At 36.6% G+C, this 13,473-nt stretch overlaps 5 protein-coding genes across 5 annotated transcripts; 2 read left to right on the forward strand and 3 right to left on the reverse strand. All coding sequences in view use genetic code 12, as the record gives it.

The window, feature by feature from the left end:
- Window position 1: 1 nt before the first annotated feature.
- I9W82_004290 (uncharacterized protein) lies at window positions 2–1,279 on the reverse strand (the record flags this gene model as incomplete). The annotated part of the gene is made up of 1 exon (XM_067693347.1): window positions 2–1,279. One exon carries the CDS (start codon window positions 1,277–1,279, stop codon window positions 2–4), a length of 1,278 nt encoding a protein of 425 aa, XP_067547078.1.
- A 151-nt stretch (window positions 1,280–1,430) lies between these two features.
- On the forward strand, window positions 1,431–2,570 carry I9W82_004291 (membrane insertase; the record flags this gene model as incomplete). Its single annotated transcript, XM_067693348.1, has 1 exon — window positions 1,431–2,570. The coding sequence occupies one exon, from the start codon at window positions 1,431–1,433 to the stop codon at window positions 2,568–2,570; it is 1,140 nt and encodes a 379-aa protein (XP_067547079.1).
- Window positions 2,571–3,749: 1,179 nt separating this feature from the next.
- ALK6 (Alk6p) lies at window positions 3,750–5,078 on the forward strand (the record flags this gene model as incomplete). Its single annotated transcript, XM_067693349.1, has 1 exon — window positions 3,750–5,078. One exon carries the CDS (start codon window positions 3,750–3,752, stop codon window positions 5,076–5,078), a length of 1,329 nt encoding a protein of 442 aa, XP_067547080.1.
- Window positions 5,079–5,193: 115 nt separating this feature from the next.
- On the reverse strand, window positions 5,194–6,675 carry I9W82_004293 (uncharacterized protein; the record flags this gene model as incomplete). Its single annotated transcript, XM_067693350.1, has 1 exon — window positions 5,194–6,675. One exon carries the CDS (start codon window positions 6,673–6,675, stop codon window positions 5,194–5,196), a length of 1,482 nt encoding a protein of 493 aa, XP_067547081.1.
- Window positions 6,676–7,174: 499 nt separating this feature from the next.
- GAC1 (protein phosphatase regulator) lies at window positions 7,175–9,055 on the reverse strand (the record flags this gene model as incomplete). Its single annotated transcript, XM_067693351.1, has 1 exon — window positions 7,175–9,055. The coding sequence occupies one exon, from the start codon at window positions 9,053–9,055 to the stop codon at window positions 7,175–7,177; it is 1,881 nt and encodes a 626-aa protein (XP_067547082.1).
- Between the last annotated feature and the right edge of the window lie 4,418 nt (window positions 9,056–13,473).

Below are 13,473 nucleotides of genomic sequence, written 5' to 3' on the forward strand. Positions count from 1 at the left end.
ATTATATATAACCAGCAACGGGGTAGTTGACGTGACCTTTATTCAATCGACGATAGTACTTGAGAATGTCCGATCTCAAAGTGTTGAATTCGGGTTTGTTTTGTGTCGATTCAAGCAATGTAATGAATCCAGGGCTCTTGCATAATCGTTGACCGTAGAAGTTTAGTGATTCAAGTACAGCAAATGCCGATTCATGTTTTTCTAAATCGCATAATGCCGCAATGATAAAAATGTGTAGACTATGGTGGTTTGAATTCATCAATTGGATAAGCTTGTGATAGTCATATATGCCTTCTTTTTCTATGTATTCAGTGATTAAGGTTTGAAATCGAGGCAAGTCAGCCAATGCAATTGGTTCTTGAATAATTGGGTTGATTTGCGATGATGAAGGGTAAACGTTGTACTGTATGACAGGATTGTAGATTCCACTTTCGCATATTTGTGACAATAACTGTTGATGAATGTCAAGCGGGTAGTCGGGAACAAAATCTAGTCGATATTGATTCAGTTTGATATTGGCCAGTCTCCATCGGCTAAATTTATCTGCTCGTCTAGGCAAGATTTCAAGCAAACTCTTTCTCGTGAGACCCCTTGATGCATATGCCAAGTTTCTAAACTCTATCAACGCTTGATTTAGATCACCCAGTTCAGCATTCGCTTCAACATTTAGTACAAGTAGTGACTGGTAGGAAACTTGATCTTGTACGAATGAGTGAAACCGTCGGAAATATCGCAATACACCTTCCATTCGTTTAGGATCACCATTATTCGTGAAAATTTTACCCAAATGGACTAAAATTGTAGGGCTAATAATAAATGGAATCTCATCGTTATCTTGCACTGCAAAACTGACCTCATCGTAAAACAAATGGTTATCAATCAATTCATGGAATACAAACATGGCTCCATAATAGTTTGACTCGAAGCATACTTTATCAAGAAACACGCTCCATAGCTCATTGGGTATCTGATACAGATCATTCGTCAAAAGCAAATGTTGCAAGGAAATCGCCGCTTGAATATTGTTTTGTTGGAGTAGGTTGTAAGTGAACGTAAGGCTGAACCTTGGATCTACTCGTGCATGGTTCTTGACGAGGAATTGAAACACTTTGGAACTGGGTTCAGTTTTAAGGATGCACTCAAGCTTGGTATCGATGCTAGTCGCGTGATTAGATGTCTCAGTAGCTAGTAGTCGACAAAATGTGGCTCCATTTGGTTTGGAAAAGCGTTGCAGTAGATGTCGTAGACTAGATCGTATTCTTCCCCTTGTATAAATCATCATTAACGGTCTTGCTTCCTTTCTACCAAGTTATTCCATTTATCATTCGATAATCGGATTTTGCAAAATATTTCAAAACCCAAAAATGAGAAAAGAAAAAAAAAAAATTTCACTTGTCTGAACAAACCAACTCAACAACCAGGGCTGCACAATGTTTAAAGTGGGACTAACTAGATTCTCAGTTGGTTCGATACTAAGAAACCAAGCAAGGCTAACAGCAAGAACGCAGTTGCCTTTGAGAGCGGCTGTACCTACTTTTGCAGGTATACGTTACAACTCATCCAGTACAACACATGAAATCAAGGATAAACTAGTATCCTTTGTTGATGAGACCAATGCTACTGAAACAGTAACTAACTTACATTCTGATCAACTCGGATATTTAGAATCCATTGGATTGGCTCAAGGATGGGGTCCAACTAGTATAATTGAACAACTCTTGGAAATTACTCATGTTTATACTGGATTGCCATGGTGGGGAACAATCACAGTGCTCACTATCATTATTAGAGTTGTATTATTCCCACTTTATGTCAAAGCTAGCTCTAATGCCACGAGGATGTCTGAAATCAAGCCCCAGTTGGATACCATTATGAAACAAATTAAAGGTGGTGACACACAAGAACAAATGAGAGGAATGGAAAAAAGACGTAAGTTGATGAAACAACACAATGTGTCGACATTGATGTCAATGGCGCCAATGGTGCAAGTTCCTTTGGCATATGGGTTTTTCCAAGCTCTTCGAAAAATGGCCAATCATCCAGTTGAAGGTTTTGCTGATCAAGGTCTTGCTTGGTTCACCAATTTGAGTGATGTTGATCCATACTTGGGATTACAGGCCATTGCTGCTGCTGCGGTTATTGTCATGGTCAGAATTGGTGGTGAAACAGGTCAACATGCAATTGCCAAAGGTATGAAACAAGTGATGACTGTTGTGCCAATAGTTTCTATTTTTATAACCAAAAACTTTTCAGCTGCTGTTGTTTTATACTTTGCCGTCAACTCAATCTTGTCCTTGATCCAAAGTGCTATATTCAAGAGTAATACATTGCGTCAATTATTGGGTATGCCTAAGAAGTTAACTATTCATCAGTTGAATGAGAGCACTACAAGCCTGCCAAAGTCGTTGAAAGAAATGATGACTAATTTTATCGACGAGTCAAAGGAGAAGGGAATCAAGACTGCTAGAGAAGCAAATAAGAGATTGGAAGTGACTCAACAGAGAAAGAATGTTGAAGAATATGGGTATATTAAAAAGAGAGAAAGAAGTCCTAAGCGTGGAAAGAAGTAATGGTGATAAATCTGTATATAGTTTTGAATACACTGTACATTTTAGTATGAGTTGTAATTTGCAACAAAATTTGGGCAAAATAAACAGAAAATCAGGAGAGCATGAGTGAGTTAGTATATGCCCTCGTGTGATGTTTTGACTCAGCCACAAGAGTAAGTTAAAACATCACAAGAGTGAGTATAGAGAAATCATACCAAGAAGACTTTGATAAAAAGCCAAGGGAGAGAACTGAGTCGAACATTTTCTTGTTTTGCTTTGCCCAGTCAAAGCAGCCAAAAATCAACCAATGATTATGAGGCGAAGTAACAACTGACGTAAGGATGATTATAAGATAGAAAAGGTTCTTAATTCCGAACATCAAAGAGTAAGATACTTGTGGTTATAACGTATATCACTTCTTCAAAATAAGTTTATCCTATAAGTTCAGCAAGAACAAAAATATCTTCCCCTCATAACCTCAACTCAACCCCCTCTTTCCCCCTTGAACAGTAAAGAGACTCATATTTGCTTCATCTACTCATATTACAATAGACAGGAATTTTAAACTGAAGATCAATATTCAGTAGACTTTGGGTGTGTAGGCGGTGACTCGTAAAATTAAGCGCCTGATGATCTCATTGAAAACTTAACTCCGGATTGATGAAAGCAAATTTCACTCAAAAAGCTGTATATATCTCCCGATTGCTTTTGGTATACTTTTAGATAAAGATATTTGAAGTGTAGGTTATGACTTCGGAGTTTAGCAACATTTTCGATTTTGTCTGGAGATAACCCTCTTTTCTCCCCCTTCTCCTTCTTTGCTTCTTTGTTTTCTTTTTGATATTGCGGAGAACCCACAACGGAGTTTAAGCTTTTGTGTCATTTAATCAATCTCACATGCACATAGTCCAACATTCAACTATATATAGCCCCCAAATATCCATCTATTCAATAGTAAATCACAACCAACACGAAACACGAAACACACAACTTCTTACAATGACATACATTCCATACATAATTCTCATCACATCATTCATCCTCTACAAACTCCTCCACAAATGGCAACTCACAAACAAAGCCCAAAAACTAGGATGCAAACCCATCAAACACATTCCACCACGCAACTGGCTCGATAAACTAGGCCTCTACGAAATCGTACACCGTAAAGAGTTAATTTCCAAAGGATCAACATTTGAAATGATGGAACAAGCTTTTCAAAGAGCACAAACTAGTACGTTTCAAGCCATGGCCATGTTTCTGCCATATATAATGACGATTGAGCCGGACAATTTACGCCACATGATGTCACTGGCCCATTTCAATGAGTGGAATATCGGGTATAGACCACAGGCATTTGGGATCCTTTTAGGCAATGGAATTTTCTCAAGTGAAGGGACACAATGGAAACATTCAAGAATCATGTTGCGGCCTTCGTTTACCAAGGATAACATTAAACAAATTTACAAAATGGAGCCATTTGCTGCTAGAGTTATCGAGTTGGTCAAACTGAAACATGGTGGTGTCATTGATATGCAAGATGTGTTTCAGTTCTTCACTATGGATTTCACTACTGATTTATTATTGGGCGAAAGTAGTGATTCGTTAAAGGATGCATTGGGAGAACCAAGCACCACGAGGATCGACCCAGAGTTGAAACGTCAATTCAGTATTGCGTTTGACACATCAGCAGATTACCTCATGACGAGAATGATTCTTGGCCGATTAATGTTTTTAGTTAACCCAAAGAGGCTCCAAGATGCAATTGAAACGCAACATAAATTCGTCGACTACTATATTGAAAAAGCATTAGCTATGGACACAAACGAATTGAATGAGAAATCCGACGATGGAACCATTTTCATTTATCAATTGGCTCATGAGACGAAAGATCCAATCAACTTGCGTAATCAAATCTTGAGTATCATCCTTGCGGGGCGTAACACCACTAGTGGACTAATGACTTTTCTTTTTGCTCAATTGAGCAATAAGCCAGATGTGTATGCCAAGTTGCGTGATATTATCCGTCAAGATTTCCCCAACGTTGAATCAATTACATTTGAATCTATACAAAATTGCGATTACTTGCGCTGGTGCATAAATGAAACATTACGAATCAACCCTTCAGTTCCCTTTGAGTCGAAAACCGCATCAGTAGACACCACGTTGCCTCGTGGTGGTGGTGCCGATGAAAAATCACCAATTTTCGTACCAAAGGGAACAAGAATCGTGTATCCATTATGGGTAGGTAACAGAAACGAAACGTATTTCGGAGACAATACCAATGAATTTATTCCCGAACGATGGGCAAAATTGCCCCGCAATGGAGGTGTGGCTTTCTTCCCATTTAGTGTGGGACCTCGTGCTTGTCTTGGCCAATCTTTGGCGCTAACTGAAGCGGCGTATATGGCTATTCGATTGTTGCAAAATTTTGATTCGTGTGAGTCACATCTTGGTCCGGAACCATGGAGAAAGACTTCCTCAGCTACAATGAGATTAATGGATGGATGTGAAGTTAGCTTCAAGTAGAAAGCCTTTACCCCCTATCCTTGTGATTTATTTATTTTATTTATGGTATTTAGATTTTATGTTTTAAGCAAGTAAAATTGCATCTATGAACACACGCTTTATATCCCTCTATTGCTCATCTTTCTGATCCTTCCTTTTCCTCCCCACCCACTTCCTCTTCCTCACCAGGTAATGTCTTACCCGCAAACACATACAACACAGCATCAGAAGCAGAACAATACACACTCAGCGCAACATTATGCACATGATTCTGCTTCAGTTTCGCCTTCTTCTTCTTCTTCTTGTTTTCCCTCTTTTCCTTCTCCTTTTCATCCACAGGCACTTGAATCCCCTCAGCCAACAACTTTTTCCTCAACTCCTTCGCCTCTTTTCTTTGCTCCCTCTCCACTCTTTTCGCCTCCTTCATAGCCTCTTTTTCCTCTTTACTCATCATCAACTCCTTATCTAGACATAAATCCAACTCATAGCAAGTTCGAACTCCCGGATCCATCAATTTCAAAACTAGGAGTAAGGTATAGTACGCATCGTTTCCAGCATTGTGGAGGAAAACATGAGGTAAATCAAGTTTCTTCAATGCGGCTCCAAGGCCAAGATGGTGGTTCCCATGGGTAATTTTCAAAATATCCAACGTATCTAGTGTCAAGTACTTTGTTGGAAACTCAATACCTATCGAAGATAGCCATTTGATGTCACCAGATACACCGTGTCCAACCAAATAGGTATCCAAGCCATCATTATTCTCACTACTGCTTGGCTTAAAGAAGTAATCAAATAACGACTGGATCAAAATCACCAGATCCCGCATACTCAAAATCAAAGTCGGTTCGCCAACGAAATTCACCGCATGATCAACCACAAACTTCCCATTAGCACGATGCATATTCTCCATTATCCGTATATGCAATTTAGTGAACACCGGCACGACGCTGAACCGAGATACATTCCGTCGTGGATCATATATAGCAATACCGATTTCCGTCACCGTTTTATTCTCCATCTCCCATGCTTCGATATCAATACTAAACAAGATCATGTTTCCATTGAGTAATTGACGCATTTGCGTTTGGAATTTCTGATTGAATGGTTTATTAGTCAAGCGGGGGTTAGTTTTGATATGATGTTGGTTTAAATTATTGTAATTCTGCATAATTGCATCAGTGATAGACGTAACATTACTTCTATGGCTATGTGGGTACAAGTTTCGTATTGGTTGCAATAATCGTTCATAAGAAGAAGCAAGATTATTCAATGCATTCTGCCTCTCATATTCGCTGATTTGATATTGGGCTCGCTGATCTTGAGATTGTTGTTGATTACGTCTTTTCTTCCCACTTGCTGTTCTTGTTCTCGTAGCTCTTCCAGGCCCCTTCTTTTTAGTACTTCCGTTACTCAGTCCATCGTTAGATGAAACACTGCCAGTTCCATTACTCAGAACCGCACTAGCTCCAGTCACAGTACCATAAGCTCGGGTGTTTGTCACACTAGATGATCCAGCAGTATCACCATTCACTGGTGCATCAAGTTTGAAACCCATATTATCCATCTTTACCAATTGACGATACTGTTCCGCTGTCTTGCTTGGCAATCGAGCTTTCATCAAGTATGTCACCTTATATCTGAACAAAAGTATGCTGAGTCTTGGCTACTCTGTCCTGTTTGATCTATTCCAACTAGCCGTGAAGTGTCCTGTAGGAAAAAGTATTCCAATACTGTTCAGAAATAAACCCTGTAAACTTATTATTTTTTATTCGATTTTGTCCACCAGAAAAAGTTAGAGTCACGTTACACGTGCAACATTCTTCCATCTTTGTTACGAAAATCGATTACCCACTATAATTCTCGTATAAATGAGCCACTAAACATGTTACAGTTTACTCTACAAACTCAAATACGAAGAAAAGAAAATCCATCTATTAAAATTAACAAAGAAACTAAACAATATATAAAAAAAGCCAAGGATGTTCAAACTCACCGTGGACCCAAGTAAGAAAAAAAAAAAACTATGATAAAATGCAAAAACAATATCAGGGTGAAGTGTAACAAACTTGTCAGAAACCAAAATGACTAAATGAATGTGTGAAGCTATTCATTGTGTTTTAAATGAAGATGCTCTTTTGAGTAGGTGCGGCAACTGCAGCAACTGGAGGTGATGATGGGAAAGAAGATGTTCCCAACATTGGACTCGAATGAGCACTAGCTGGTGCACTAGCAGCCAAAGCTGGAGAAGGACCCTTGGCAGCACACGTAGTCGTTGCAGTGGTGGAATCTGCTTTTGATGGTGGTGAGGTTGTTGTTGGAGTTCCTGCAAAACAATACTTTTGTAAAATGTCAGCATACGTCATATCCTTGATTCCAGAAGTAGCAGTACCAGTAGCAGTACCAGTAGCGGTAGTTGCACCTTGTTTATTGTCTTTTTGACGTTGTCTATTGGAATACTTTGGAGTACCATAGCTAGTAGTTGGTGTAGTGCTGGTGATATCACTGGCGGAATGACTTTTCCTCAAACTTGGTCTAAATGAAAATTCATCATTTGCGAAATTCAAAGCCAAAGTAGATTTATGATTAAGCAACTTGTTACAAATCTCTTCATATCCTGATGAATTAATTGTCGATTGCTTGTTATCCGCAGACAGTTTCAGTTTCAGTCTCAGTCTCAGTCTCAGACTTGTACTCAAACTCAGCGTTGGTCTCTGTTCTGCCACTGGCTTCTTAACTTTCCTCTCAATATGGAATTTATAATTTTGATTCCTATTATTTCCCCAATAAGTTTGTCCATTTGTATTGTATTCAAGACACAATTCAATAGTCTTTTCATCAACAATGTTAAACAGTTCAAGATCCAACATAAACTTGAATTGATCCAAGTTGGAATCAAGACTCTTTTGGTACTTGGTGATTCCTCCAACAATAATACTTGATTCCCAATTATCAATTGTTAATTTCAAATTGATATCCTTGGAAAATGCAATGTTCACCACATTCAACCATCCACACAAGTAAGTCTTGTTGTTTACTTTTAACAAGTATGCTGAAGTCATCCAAATTTTAGAGGAATCGGGTGATGACGAAGTTGCATTGAAGTTTCTGCCAGATGGAATATTATGTGAAGTCAATCTATACTCCTTAATTTCATCCTTTGGTTTTGCAAAATTGAAATTCCAATCAAAGTTGGTTGTCCTATTGGTAAACTTGCTAAATTCAAAATCCTCATAAGCAGGTACTGACAAGTCAAATGAGGAGTCATGCTTACCTGAAGATGTGTAGAAATAGTCTTGTTCCTCTTCTTCTTCTTCTTCACCTTCATCTGGTGAATCCAATGGTGATCCAGCACTTGAAACAGAAGCAGGTGTATCAAATCCATCAAACATACGAACATTGATTAATCTTGAAGCAAAACGAACCAGTTTACGGGGGGAGACAATACCTCCAACTTCTCCCTCAGTTGTTATATTTGGTGATGAGATAGAACGTTGAAGTAATCCTGGTAATTTTAATGATGATTTGATTAATTCACCTGATTTCTTGCGTAATAGTGGTGGTTTTGCTGTGGTGGATGAAAGAGCAGCCAGCTGCAATGTATTTGAGGTGGATTGTGTTTGTGAAGCAACAGTTGGTTGTTGAACTAGTTTAGCTGGTGGTACATAATAGTTTGGAAGTTTAAACTTTGGCTTTTGCTGCGGTTGCAGTACTGTTGCAGCTGCAGATTGTGATGGTGATGGAGTTGGAGTGCGCAGTACTGGAATGGTGATGGAATCAGATGATGATGATTTTGGTTGTGGTTGTACCAATTTGATAGTTGAAGTTGAAGCTGTGGATTTAACTGTATCCAAAGAATCAGTTGATGAAGATGCAGATGAAGAAGATTGGTAAAATGAAGTCACTGGTGAAGTAGAACGAGACGATGAAGTAGTGGAAGAAGGTGGACTTATGGTGTATGTGCGTGATGGTAAATCTATGGTGGTAATGGTGGAAGACATGATAGTCCTATGATATGCTGTGCGGAAATTAAAAAGTGGCTTTCTATGCTGAGTAAAGTTGTTTGTGATATGCTTTGTTAGTTTTTGTCTGCTATTTGTGTAAGTGAGCAATCTAAGCACAAGACAAGTAACAAAAGTGACGACTAATAATAGCAGCGGATGAGTGGGGAAAGTGGAGTCTTACAGTTTATTGATGATTGGTTGTAAAAACCTTGCCAATGTGTGTGTGTGTGTGTGACTTGAAAAAGAAAAAAAAAAATGTTACAGCCAAACCAGTGGTGTGTGTGTGTGTGTATGTGTTGATAGAATTATTTCCTTGGTTTAAGGGATAGACTGTGTGATGGTGGTATGTGTGTGGTTTTGGTGAATAGTAAAGCAATTCAGTCAGTCTTCTTCTTCTTCCTCTGAGTATTAAGAAAATTTTTTTCTTTCTCTGCAAGGAGGTTTATATATATATATGTAAGTATGAATGTATTATTAATAGGAGAGAGAGTGTGTGAGGAATTAACCACACACCACTAAATCATTAAATTACACAAAATGGAATAAATAATAAATTAAATCAACCCAACACAAACACAAACACAAATAAAAAGAAGAAAAAGAAATTAAAATAATTGGGAGGAGGAGGGGGTGTAAAATTATAACAATAGAGAAATCAAAAACTGTGGGATAAAAATGAGGGGAAGAGTCTGGAGACTGTGGGAAAGGAAATCAGGGGCTTAGACATATACATATACATATACCACACACAACATAACATAACATAACAGTCTCGTGACTAACCAACAGAGAGTATATAAATCAACCAATACAACTTATATATATACACACACACATCTAGCTTCCTGCCAGCCACTATTCAAAACAAACTGTACAGCTACTGCTGCACATAGTGGGCTTTTATTTTTTTGTGCAGTAGTCAAACAACATGCATAGCCTAAATACTAGGCTTACCATGCACAATATGTATATTATGCGCAAAAAGTATGAATGTTATCTAGTTAATAGTAATACCCATATGTACAGTAAGCAAAGTCATGAGTTTCTATATATAAAATAAGGGGTTCAATACAAAACACATTATACACATGTACACATATACGTCATATGAACTGTGGATGCTCAAGGTACATACATATAAGACTATAATGTGATGTATTGGTGGTGGCATATTCCCCTCGTTTCATACTTCAATGTACATTATTCTACCACTACTCAACAAACTCTGTATAGACTAAGGCGGTTGACTGAAGGAGGAGGGGCAATACATCTTACAGCCACCAGCCTTTTAGTACTAACACTATATGTCAAACGTATTTAGATGGAGACAGACAGAGAGGCTGGGTGTATTGAGGCTGGGTGGGTGGGGATGTATTATAAACTTTTTCTTTTTGTTGGTTAATTGGTATAAAAGAAGAAACGTTTTCTTTTACATTTACCAATTTTAGCTGCAGGGGGTGTAAATGTAATATAAAAAATAATCTTCATCGTATATGTATGAGATGAAACAGGTCATGTGTTATAAGGTTCTAGACCTTTTCATCCGTACTTCGTAAGTACTGTTATATGTTATATATGGTAGTGGGTAGTAAATCATATGATTGAGGATATATATATCATTTGATAGCAATCTACTAATACGCTCATTATAACAAACAATAGAATAGAATCTCTGATTTGAAAAAAAAAAAACAATAAGAAGAGTTAAAAGAGAAAAAAGTTAAAAGAGAAAAAAAAAATTGAATTCCGAAGAACGCAAATCAAAAAGAAATATAATATAAATTTATATTTATTTTTTTTTTTCTTCTGTCATTTGTTTTTTTTTTCTCGGAGATTAATCTCCCATACTATATTTCATATGACTATGACTCCGAAAACAGGAAATTACACAAACCCAACAACAAAAATTACACCCCCAATTTAATATTGTATTATATTATACTATGATGATCTAATCATTTTTTTTATCAGATGATCTTTTATTATATCTATATCTATATCACACACACTATTTTTTTTTATCTACAAGACCAAAAAAGAAAGATAAAGAGAGATAAACAATAATCTTTCATATGAAAATATTGTTAGATAGGTATCATAACCATAAAGATAAAGTATCATGAATCTAAATCTCTATAAAATATATATATATGTATCACTCACACACTCATCTATATATTAGAAAACAAAAAAAAAAAAAACTTTTTTTTCCCAACAGAAATTAAATAAATTAAAAATTTAAGGATAAACCGCGCTTAAAATTTGATTCTCCTTTAGTTAAATTTCATCTTCTTTTCTTGTTAAGCCCTTTTCCCCGATCCATATCATCCCACTAAAAAAAACAAAACTACACAAACAGTCCAACTGAGTAACAAAGCTGCTTAAAATAATCATTCGATATTGTGGATCATGAAGTATTTGTGTGAGTTATTAAATATGCCCATGGGGTGTGCCCACACACTCAAAGCAGCTGAATGAATATTCTTTTGTTTGTGTAATTATTCAAAACATACATGCTTGTTCTTCCCAATTGGGAAGTATACACTACCAACACACTCATTCTTTTTTGTATTTTGAGTTTTGTGTGTTCAATGAAAAAAAAAAAGTTTAAAAGGCGGGTTCTTCATTAAAAGGTACTTTTATATGGTGATACGTATCACCCCCGTATTAGACAGATAACTAGTCACATTTTGACATGTAACACACACATTGCTCGTATATATATTGATTAACTCTTAAGCTAATAAGTACCTAGATGTCAAAACATCTCCTTGAAGGTACAGAGTCAATAAGAAAAAAAGGTTGGCTTACAGATCAATTATCAGTTACACGTCATTCTCCACTTTTCAATTTACCAAATCTTTTCTACGTATAGTATAATTAGAGAGGAGGTACGTTTCCACTTGCTAAAAATAAGACTGGGGTTCTTTTCTTTCATGAGAGGAGGTGATATGATTTGACACATCACCCTAACGATTCTCCGATCTTCCAATACAGTAAATCCTATTTCTCTATTTCACCTCTCTTGCTAAACACAATTCATCCTTATAGACAAAGCTCTACTTTTAATCACATACTATAGTAAACACAACACCCATACACCGATGTGTGAATGACTAAAGCGTATCAATTAGTTTTACTACTGAACACATGGAAAATAGAAGATTCTTTCTTAAATTCTCATAGGTTATATATACGTCATAGCTTTTTCAAAACAGTACAGTGGGAAGTGGGGTGTAAATTTTGATAATAAAAGTGCTGTATGCGTATATACTGTCAAATGACTCTCTAAAGCAGAGTTTCAAAATAATTTAAAGCTCCTTTTATTTTAATTTTAATTTTTTTTTCGTGTCTTTGTGTAAACTTGGTGCACCTTTGTTCGCTTAAAATGTAATCTTTTTTTTTTCTCTTTTAAATGAGATGCAGTATGCACCAGAAAAACACAAACTAAAAAAAAAAAAAAAAAACTTTGCCTACATATACGAAAATCACAGTGAGAATACTCATACTTCAATTTCAGCACATGTTCTTCCCTATTCCGTATATATATATATATATCTCTGCCTCGGCAATACTCTTTTTAATTATCTAAGAGCAGACCATCTTCTAGTAGAATTATTATTATCTCCTTGTTATCAATTATGTTAAACTACTTATCCTGAAACAATAAGAAATAATTTAGATTGGTGATGACGCGTAGAAAAAAAAACATAAATTATAATTGTCTTCACCCCCTTTCGCAAAACAAAAAAAAAAAAAAAACTAATCTCTAGTTACACAGAAACTAATTTATTATGATCCGAATACACCGTAACTAAAACACACACACATACAACTCCCGAGTTTGACCCCCTCTTTTTCGTCCCCTTCTCCTCCTCGGTACTCCGATCTCATATCTCGGATTTTAATCTTCCTTATATAAGCAACACCATACATAATCAATAGCTTATACTCTTTCTACGTTCTGTATCGAACTAGGATGACCCTTTTTTCTCTCCCTTATTTGAATGACATTTTGCTATCTATCACCAAACCCACAAAATCAAACATACATACAAAATCAAACATATAACCATTTGACACACAATACAGACACACTCCACATTACACATTACGCAATTTGATTAAAGACGGGGGTATGTATCACTCAAAGTTACTCTCTATTTTAGGAAATACCCGCCTGTCTTTCATATCTTAAGGAACCCTCTCTCCCTCACTCCCTTACTCTGTTTAACAAACGTTTATGTCTCATATGTACACTATTCTAAAAAGAAATCTATAATTTACTTATTTTTAGTTTTGTTGGGCTTGGCTGAACAACAACTAAAGAAAGCAAGTCTAGATTGTTGTCAATTTGGGTAAACTATTTGTCCTCTAGGCTATAAATTTTCTTTACACCCACTTTATGATTGAGA

This window comes from Candida metapsilosis (genome assembly GCF_017655625.1).
Source record: "Candida metapsilosis strain BP57 chromosome Unknown scaffold6, whole genome shotgun sequence".
Lineage (NCBI taxonomy): Eukaryota > Fungi > Ascomycota > Pichiomycetes > Serinales > Debaryomycetaceae > Lodderomyces > Lodderomyces metapsilosis.